Genomic DNA, 9,433 nt, shown 5'->3' with positions numbered 1-9,433 from the left:
TGAGAAAACTAAATAATTAAGTGTAAGTTTAGATATAGGATGATAAATGACAATTCAGACTTTCCTACACAAAATTTTGAAAATGATACTCACCATGGACTTTTGTCGATCAGGAAGCATTCCCATTTTAATTTGTCAGTTTTGATGCATCACAATGCTCCTTCAGCCAATCTCTTGAATCCGGATTGCTGTGACAAACTGCTTTCACAGTAAATACTGTCAGGAATTTGAGCAGCCTTCATGATTAGAACCAACGCTTTCTTATCTTCCTCAGAAAGTTCTGTCAACTGCATAGTCAAGTATCTCAAAATGCAAATATAAAATGTAATACTTGAGTTTTTGGTATAGTTTAAAACAAAGAAATCAAAGTAATGTGACAAAATTATAACCTTCGTTTCGAGGGTGAAAATTATAACACTAACTACAGCCTTGGTGTTCACTTGACATCTTCAACAAAAAATAAACACTCTTTTGTAAAATAAGAAGTTTATATAAATAAAAAAAAACCTTGGCTTAGCAATGGACATGTCACAAATTTCTCATTTTTGTTGTTAATCAATATATCATGGATTACATAAGAGATGGCCCGAAATTAAAAAGAAATAACTGACAAAAAACCAATAAAATATATTGTACATCTGCGTGATTATGTCAAATCAAGTTGTGTGGTTTTCTAGATTAGAGAAACCAAATTAGCTTCAAGATGCAACGACCATAAAAGTTTTATGCCAAGCTCTTCCAATTTCAATGTATGATTTGGACCCAAAAAAAGAGTCCTGTCACTGAAAAATTATGTACATATAAACACACTAATTCCAGAGAAAATCACCTTTTCAAATAGGATGACTTGACATACTTCCCGTAGCCAATAGCAAGCTTAAGAATCTAGCTTGAACCTGAGCATCTGAGGAGGATCAAAGAAAGAACAACTTTTATTGAACTAAATGAATAGAGAGCCTAGACTTGTAAAAGAAGCTAGAGAAAGATCAAAAGGGGAAAATGATAAGTTACCTAAAAGTAGTCACGTACCAAACGTCAAGACCATTGGAATTGAAATATGCCAATGACTTCTCTACTGAGGTGGACGGTGACGGTAGTACCACACCGTCATCATTAAACGCCCACCGTCCCTTCTTCCTGTAAGCACATGATAAGAAGGTGCTCATGCCTATTCATTAGTTCATCAAATCTATCAAAACAGCACCAGCCAGTAAAAATCATTACAAATACACAATAATAGAAAAAACTTAAATAAGACAACAATTAGTTGATCCTAATTGGATCACATTTATAGATTATGATATTATCTATTCATATTCCAATAAGAGACAACTATAACTCTGGCAGGAGCATTGAATTATTCAGAAGACGCATATAAGACGTACCGAAGCAAGAATCAGAATTGTGAACCATATGCGACTGGTTTGATCTGGGAAGATGCCGATGTTTTGTGTCCTCTAACGAAATAACCTTCATGTAAACTAAGGACATCAGGTTGTACAATACGTGGAACGGTGGAAGTAAATGGTAATCTCAAACTCATGACTTACAGAGTTACAGCATTAGTAAATCCGCGATGGAGCTTGAGCGCATGAACATGAACTTCCATGATCGATGCTCTCAGTTGTCTTGGAGTTTGGGCTTCCTGCGTCAAGAAAAAAAAATGTATGTTGAAATGGAAAACTTCAATCAGCGGTTAGGGACATTGTTATAGACTAAATGTCCCACCTTTTGCAATCGGCTGGCCCCGGGACGTCGTTGATATACACAGCGATAGGAGACTTGTCGGTGGAGACGGGAGACTTGTCGGTGGAGATGGGAGACTTCCGGTGGATTTCATGGCGCGCTGTGGCTGTAGCTTTCTTCAGTGGAGATTTTCAATTAGGGTTGGAGTATAGATCAGATGAAACGCTTTATATAAAAGGAGAAGAAGGGGATGTGGAACGAAACCATTAAAGAAGTATTTAAGATCATAACAGATTGGTGAGGAAAGAAACCACTAAAAAGGATTTAAGATCATAACAGATTGTTGAAGAGTGGGTTACCCTAACGGCATAACGGCGAAGTGCAGATGGAAGAGTCGGAGAAGATGAAAACCAACGCTTCCGAGACTAAAGTAAGCTTGGGCTTGAATTGTGATATTTAAAAATGTAAACTCAGCCAAAAAAAAGACCATTTTTTTGTTTTAAAAAGAGAAAGCTCTTGTGACGTGGCTAATTAAATCTTTCTGATTGGTGGATTATTTAATCTGATGTGGACACCTTAGTTGTTGAGTTTATTCTCCTTTTAGTATAGTTTAGATAATAAAAATAAATTTTAACTAATATGACAAATTAATATTAGATTAATAATGTATTAGTTATAAGAACATCCAAAAACTCAAACCAATTCTTCTAAATACTAATCAAATAAATTATAAAATTAATAAATTGAGTTTATTATATTCTATAAAATTAATTTTCTAATAATATAATATTTTAAAACATAATATTCATTAGAAAAAATTGTTTACAAATAAAAAAATAAAATTTATGTTATTTTGTTAAATTAAAATTTATGAAATTAGTTCTACATTATCAAAACGCGTATAAAAATCTAGTAATAAATAATAAAAGATATGATATTTAATATATTTATTTTTAAAGAATTTGAAAATAAAAATACACTAAAATGAAATATAATTTCTATAAATTAAATACAGTGAATATTAATAATAAATAGGTAATCTGTAAAAGATTAGAAGGGTAAAATGTGGAGAAAACAGCCGCCAAATAAATGGGGGATAAAAATCTACGAAGCCCCCAATTGTTTTTGGATGGTCAAAAATCCCTAAAAGTTTCGAAAGCATTACAGAAGAAAAAACCCAAAACCCACACACAAAAAAAATGGCGCTTCTTTTACACTTTCCATCTCTTATACATTTCTTTATTCAATCCAATCTCTCTCTCTCTATTACCCACTGAGAACCCCCATGGCGGAGAATCAGAACTCCACGAGGATGACTAGGGCGGCGGCGAAGCGAAAGGCCTCCGTAACGGACGAAAACCCAGTTAGCAAGAAGAGAGTCGTTCTCGGAGAGCTTCCGAATAACTCCAATGTCCCTGCTCCGCTCATACCCCTCCAAGAAAGAGAGACCCAGAAGCCTAAATCAACTCTCTTCGCCCCCAAGAAGCAGCCGAAGAACCCTCCCTTACCTCAGACCGTAGATTTCGAATCCGGATCTAGCGATCCTCGGATGTGTGGTCCTTATGTCGCTGACATCTGCGCCTATCTCCGCGAAATGGAGGTAAGCAATCAACATTGGCACTTATTGCAATGCTGAAAGATTAATGCTTTTGTTTGTTTTGGATTTGGTGAGATTCAGAGGAAGCTGAAGCAAAGACCTTTACATGATTACATTGAAAAGGTTCAGAGTGATTTGACGCCTAGCATGAGAGGGGTTTTAATGGACTGGTTAGTGGAGGTTGCTGAGGAGTACAAACTCGTCTCCGACACGCTCTATCTCACTGTCTCTTATGTTGATCGATTCTTGTCCGCAAAGCCTATTAACAGGCAGAGGCTTCAGCTTGTGGGTGTTTCTGCTATGCTTATTGCGTCGTAAGCATCTTCTTAATCTCACTCTCTTATTATTATTATTTTTTGTGGTTATTGTTGTAGTGTGAAAGCTTCTTATATGGTGCTTTGTAAAAAAGTAGGAAATACGAAGAGATAAGTCCTCCTAAAGTGGAAGATTTTGTTTACATTACTGATAATACGTTTACAAGACAAGATGTGGTGTCCATGGAGGCTGATATACTTGTTGCTCTACAGTTTGAATTAGGATGTCCAACCATCAAAACATTCTTACGGTAATGGTTTGTTGTTTGTACTTAAAAGGTTGTTTGTCCACATTTTGATTGTTTTTACCCTTTTCTATGTTGGGTTTGTGCAGACGGTTCACAAGGGTTGCTCAAGAGGATTTCAATGTAAGCTCAAAATCCCATGACCGTTTGCAACTTAAAACAGCTTCAGTTGTTAACTCTTTGGTGTTTTTTTTTACGTCCTCTTTGCAGGAGCCACTGTTGCAGATAGAGTGCCTCTGTTGCTATCTCTCAGAGTTGAGTCTGTTGGATTACAGCTGTGTGAAGTTTTTGCCTTCTATGTTGGCAGCTTCTGCTGTCTTTCTTGCTCGATTCATCATCCGTCCAAAGCAACGTCCCTGGGTAAGCAACTATGACTGTTTTTTTTTATAGAGATTTGTGTCATTGTAAACTGAATCTCATTTGGTGATGTAAAACAGAACCAAATGTTAGAAGAGTACACAAAGTACAAGGCGTCTGATCTGCAACAACCTGTGGGAATCATACATGACTTGTATCTAAGCAGACGAGGGAACAGTTTAGAAGCTGTTAGGAACAAATACAAGCAGCATAAGGTAAAAAAAAAAATCAACGTTACACTGATATATAACATTGACATGATGATATGTTACAACAACATTTCTAGATGGTTAATATCTGATTCTATTGGTGTTACAGTTCAAGTGCGTTGCTACCATGCCTGTTTCACCTGAGCTGCCCCAAGCTTTCTTTGAAGATGTTACAATCAGATAAAAGGCTTGCTTAAAGGAGCTTTAATTGTTTGTATATGTCATTAGAGTTGCAGCTTAGTATTGAAGATTTTTTTCAACCATATAAATTTTCATTCTGCTTGGCCATTCATTTCAATGGCTATGAGCTTTGATTGATCTGTCTTCTACCTTTTTTTTTTTTGTGATTTTATCAATGTAAAAGCCTCTTTAGATCATATTGGAGCATCACTTTACTTGCACATTCTTTTAAAAACAAAACAAAAAGGTACAACAAAGATGGTCGTGTTGTCACATTCGCACTAAATAAATCTTTACTCCCCCACTTTGGCATGTATAGAGAGGGTGAAGTTTGTTTACCGTATCTTCAAAATGTGTCGAACCGCCAGAGAGCAGTTATTTTTTGTGCAGACTAGCTATCTGAGACTGTCACTCTTTTGGGAAGTTCAATGGAGGAGGAAGACCAAGGAGAAGGAAAAAAGTTGCTGTGTGAGATGAGGTAGACTATAAACGCAACATAAGCAGTTGTCCAGACGCAGACCGTAACTCCAAACATAAAACCGTTCACTTCTGATACAAAGAAATCCAACAGAAGATACCCATTGATGATCATTACAAGTGCAGCCACTGTCCACGCTATTCTCTGCAACATAAATCAATAAAATCCAATCAACTCATAATCTCTAGCTTCATGGCATAATGAAAGACCTATTGTAACCAATTAAGACTCATACCAAGTGAAAACTCAGAGCTTTTATAGTAAAAGACATTGAAATTAACCTGGAGAACAGGGCCAATCTTGAAGTCTCCCATAACTTCTTCTTTGGATACCAACGTTAGAAGAGGGAGAAGAGCAAAAGGAATCTGTACAGACTGAAGCACATTGAGCCATTCATTCAAAACATCCAAGGAAGCTTCAGAAGTGTTGAACACGATCGCCACAATCATGGTCGGCACAATAGCACAGCTTCTTGTTATAACTGCCCTCATCCATTTCTTAAGCCGGAGATTCAGAAACCCTCCCATTATAAACTGTCCAGCATACGTACCAGTAATCGTACTGCTTTGTCCTGCCGCTAACAAACCAATTCCCCAAATATAGAGAATCGGGAGAAGCCCACCTCCAAACTTCTCTTGTAGATACTGACCAGCGTTAACTAAGCCAATGTTATTAGCTTTCTCGGTTCCGTAAAACCCTTTTGCAAAGACGGTGGTTACAAACAAGTTAATCATGAAGGAGATGAAAAGTGCGACCGAAGACTCAATCAAATAGTAGTTCAGAGCCTCTTGAACCCTTGATTTCCTCTTTGGGTCGATTTGCCTCGACTGTACAAGAGCCGAATGCAAAAACACGTTGTGAGGCATTATGACACAGCCGACAACACCTACAGCTTGCCTAATTGTCTTTGAGCTAAGCCTTGGAAGTAAAATACCTACAAAAGATCTGATCTTTTTTAGCAATCAAAGAGAATTAAAAAATGATCATTCTGTTTGTTTACCTATCATAAGTTCTTTTCCACTTGGCTTGGTTTCACCAAACATCCACGCAAAAGACAAACCCATGGTTGCAATCAAAACGGCAAACATAGCTTCTAACTTCCTCACACCATAATTCTCTAGAAACAAAAATAAAAAACTGTTTGCATACAACTCATTAGCCCCAAGTTTTTCAAGAAAAAACAAAAGCAACACTTCTTGATTTCAAATCGAATCTTTTTTTTTTTTTTGCTAATTGAAAGAGGACTCACCAATCCGACGCCGTAATGACAACACCGGCCCAAAGCGGCAAGACGCCGCGGCTGAGAATCTGAATCGCAATCGCACTGCCGATAACCTCTTGAATATCAGCTCCGATGAGAGCAATCTCCGCCATGGACCAGAGCACATACCTCGCCCAAGTCGGATACTCTTCGCGGCAGAGCTCAGCCAGATGCCGGCCGGTGGCGACACCGACTCTAGCGGAGAGCATCTGGATCAGTAGCCCCATGGCGGTGGCCCACATCAAGAGCCAAAGCAGAGAGTAGCCAGCGATGGCACCCGCTTGCAGATCTCCTTCTAGATTCCCCGGATCTAAGAACGCTATGCTCATCAGGAAGCCTGGACCGGTGAACAGCCATAGTTTCCGCCACGAGAAAGGAGGTGCCGCGGCGGAGGGATCGTCGGCGGATTCGAAATCGACGATCACGATCTTGTCTCTGGACTCGAAGGCGGCCTCGGATTCATCCTCGTCGGAATTGGAGGGGAGAGAATGGGGAGGAAGAAGGCGGTCGGCTTCTTCCACTTTCTCGTCGACCTTGACGTCGTTTTCCATTGGGAAGGGGAATATTCCGTGAGGTTAGGATCGGAATATTTAACCGGCGAGGTGAAATGGAGCTGAGTGATGATGAATTGGGAGCGGAGGGATTAAACAAAACAGGTTCCTTGAAGCACTGAGGCATTGCTTTACTTACTTTTTCATTTGGTTATGTCACACTTTTTAAATTTTTTTTAAAAGCACTATCCTTTTTCCTATCTTTTCCATACCCAAATTATATTGTTAGTATTGCTTTTGCGAACCAATTGATTAGGTGGATGACTATTATGACACATAAATTATGTCGTATTCATCAGTTTATTTACATTTCGCCAATTACATTACCATTTATTTATTTATTTTTTTTTTTTTTTGTCATCAACTTTACAGACTTATATTGACTCTGTGAACCAAACTGGGAGATCTTGATCCATGTGAACCACCAAAGACGATACTTTCCTAGCACTGCGAGCTAAGCTATCCGCCTTCTTATTATGCGTTCTTGAAACATAGATGATCTCTGCTCTAGAAAAACTCTCTTTCAGGCTGTTGAAATCTTCCAAATAACTTGCAAATGCTGGCCATTCTTCTGGATCCGACACCATCTTCACCAATTGAGAACAATCCGTTGCAAACGTAACCTGAAATTGTCGCAAGTTTTTCATACATTCCATTGCCCATAATAGTGCTTCCATCTCTGCATGAAGAGGAGAAAGGGAAGCCCTAATATTCCTTGCACCCATCAAACCCGCAAATCCCTCTAGAGTACTATCCCATCCTTGTCCTGAGAAAATATCATTTTCCTTCCAGGAACCATCCGTAAAACACCATCTTCCTGGAATTAAGGGGAGATTCATAGCCTGAACATGTGGATTCCTCTTAGTCTCTTCTAGTATTTGTGCCTCAGCCCATAGGTTTGACTCCGTTTCAGCCAATTTAAGGGTATCCAACGGGTCAACATCTAGGTTACTAAAGACTTTATTATTTCTTCCCTTCCATATGTACCATAATATCCATGCAAATTGATGCTCCTCCATCTGTGGCACAACTCTCCAAAAGAGGTGATCCATGTTCGCAAAGAGGGAGCTTATTGGAAACAAAGCTGGATTTGTTGGAACCTTTGAAAGAGCCCATGTCTGGAGTGCTGGAGGGCACTCAAAAAAACATGGTTAATCGATTCCTCCTCAGCTCCACATCTTGCACAAATGATATCCCCGGGTATTCCTCTCTTTTGTAGATTCTTCTTAACTGCAATACACTCCGTCACCAGTTGCCATAGAAAATGCTTAATCTTTGGTGGACATCGTATTTTCCAACAATGTGCCTTCAAAATATCCACTGTGGGTCCAAACACTAAGGGTGATTTTTCCTTATCTGGGTATATCCTTTCTACCTGATATCCAGATTTAACCGTATATTTTCCATTATTTGTGAAATGCCATCCATCTCTGTCTGCCATCTGTATTCTACTCAATGGAATACTTTCGATAAATTTCACATCCTGGGGATCCACCAAAGCCCGAATCACCGGCAGATTCCATTTCCGCAAATGTGGATCAATAAGAGAGTCCACTGTAAGGTCTGGGTAAAGATTGTGTTGATTTTTATTGGCTGGTCTCGGGCGAGTGGTTGGGATCCAAGGATCATTCCATACTGATATAGAGGATCCTGTTCCCACCCTTTTGATTAGTCCTTTGCTTACCAGAGATCTAGCAGAAACAATACTCCGCCAACCATATGACGGAGAATATGAACGAATCGGCTCCAGGGGTGATGCATTCCTGAAATACCGACCTTTAAAAACTCGAGAAAATAAAGTATTTGGCCTCTCTATCAGCCTCCATAATTGTTTACCAAGCATCGCTGTGTTGAAATCAGTGATATCTTTAAAACCTAACCCTCCATCTTCCTTACTGACACATACTTTGTCCCATGATTTCCAATGCATTCCTCTTGTATTACCACCAGGACTCCACCAAAATTGTGCTACCGCACTTGTTAACTTTTTTGCAGTAGCCTTGGGTAAGCGATAGCAAGACATTACATGATTTGGTAAAGCCGTAATCACTGACTTGATTATCACCTCTTTTCCTCCTTTCGTGAAGAACTTAAAAGTCCAACCATTGACCCTATTATTTAGGCGATCCTGTACAAAGACAAAAACCTGAATTTTAAAACCCCCCAGACTCTCCGGCAAACCCAGATAATTTCCCATTCCTCCCTGATTTTGTATGCCCAGGATATCTCTCAGCTCCTGTCTGGCAGATTCTTCAATGTTGTGTCCAAATTGAATTGATGACTTATCAAAGTTTATTAGTTGACCTGACACTTTTTCGTAATCCTTTAATATCCTGAGAATGGTATGACACTCTTCCTTTTGAGCTTTACAAAAGAAAAGACTGTCATCCGCAAAAAGCAAATGCGATATTGAAGGACATGCCCTGGCTACCTTTATTCCTGTTAATTGTTTTTCCCTTTCTGCCTTCTTAATATTCGCTATCAGCACCTCAGTACACAGAATGAATAAATAGGGAGATAAAGGATCTCCTTGGCGTAATCCCCGCTGTGGAATA

General features: G+C 38.9%; 2 protein-coding genes across 5 annotated transcripts; one reads left to right on the top strand and one right to left on the bottom strand.

Annotated features, from left to right (window-relative positions):
- Positions 1–2,800: 2,800 nt before the first annotated feature.
- Positions 2,801–4,809, top strand: LOC106371865 (cyclin-A3-4). 4 transcript variants are annotated; one of them, XM_013811964.3, is made up of 7 exons: positions 2,801–3,286; positions 3,359–3,597; positions 3,693–3,848; positions 3,932–3,965; positions 4,053–4,202; positions 4,280–4,414; positions 4,518–4,809. In XM_013811964.3, the coding sequence occupies exons 1-7, from the start codon at positions 2,972–2,974 to the stop codon at positions 4,590–4,592; spliced, it is 1,104 nt and encodes a 367-aa protein (XP_013667418.2). In that variant the 5' UTR covers positions 2,801–2,971; the 3' UTR covers positions 4,593–4,809. The 4 variants fall into 4 exon arrangements, with proteins under 4 accessions (XP_013667418.2, XP_013667420.2, XP_013667419.2 ...); XM_013811966.3 differs by having other exon boundaries at positions 2,804–3,286; positions 3,365–3,597; XM_013811965.3 differs by having other exon boundaries at positions 2,804–3,286; positions 3,696–3,848.
- Positions 4,765–7,055, bottom strand: LOC106371864 (metal transporter Nramp2). Its single transcript, XM_013811963.3, has 4 exons — positions 6,316–7,055; positions 6,067–6,203; positions 5,348–6,000; positions 4,765–5,210 (listed from the first exon to the last, which is right to left on the bottom strand). Exons 1-4 carry the CDS (start codon positions 6,876–6,878, stop codon positions 4,980–4,982), a joined length of 1,584 nt encoding a protein of 527 aa, XP_013667417.2. The 5' UTR covers positions 6,879–7,055; the 3' UTR covers positions 4,765–4,979.
- Between the last annotated feature and the right edge of the window lie 2,378 nt (positions 7,056–9,433).

Source organism: Brassica napus, chromosome A8, assembly GCF_020379485.1.
Source record: "Brassica napus cultivar Da-Ae chromosome A8, Da-Ae, whole genome shotgun sequence".
NCBI lineage: Eukaryota > Viridiplantae > Streptophyta > Magnoliopsida > Brassicales > Brassicaceae > Brassica > Brassica napus.
Note: the sequence above shows the minus strand (reverse complement) of the source record. Positions and strands in the feature narration are given on the sequence as shown.

Excerpts from the sequence above, each read along its gene's own strand:
- LOC106371865 (XM_013811964.3), top strand. The coding sequence starts at position 2,972 with ATGGCGGAGAATCAGAACTCCACGAGGATGACTAGGGCGGCGGCGAAG. Across the intron at positions 3,849-3,931 it reads ACCATCAAAACATTCTTACG|ACGGTTCACAAGGGTTGCTC; the intron begins GTAATGGTTTGT and ends GGGTTTGTGCAG. Across the intron at positions 4,203-4,279 it reads GTCCAAAGCAACGTCCCTGG|AACCAAATGTTAGAAGAGTA; the intron begins GTAAGCAACTAT and ends GATGTAAAACAG.
- LOC106371864 (XM_013811963.3), bottom strand. The coding sequence starts at position 6,878 with ATGGAAAACGACGTCAAGGTCGACGAGAAAGTGGAAGAAGCCGACCGC. Across the intron at positions 6,001-6,066 it reads TGGAAAAGAACTTATGATAG|GTATTTTACTTCCAAGGCTT; the intron begins GTAAACAAACAG and ends GATCTTTTGTAG. Across the intron at positions 5,211-5,347 it reads AGATTGGCCCTGTTCTCCAG|AGAATAGCGTGGACAGTGGC; the intron begins GTTAATTTCAAT and ends TTTATGTTGCAG.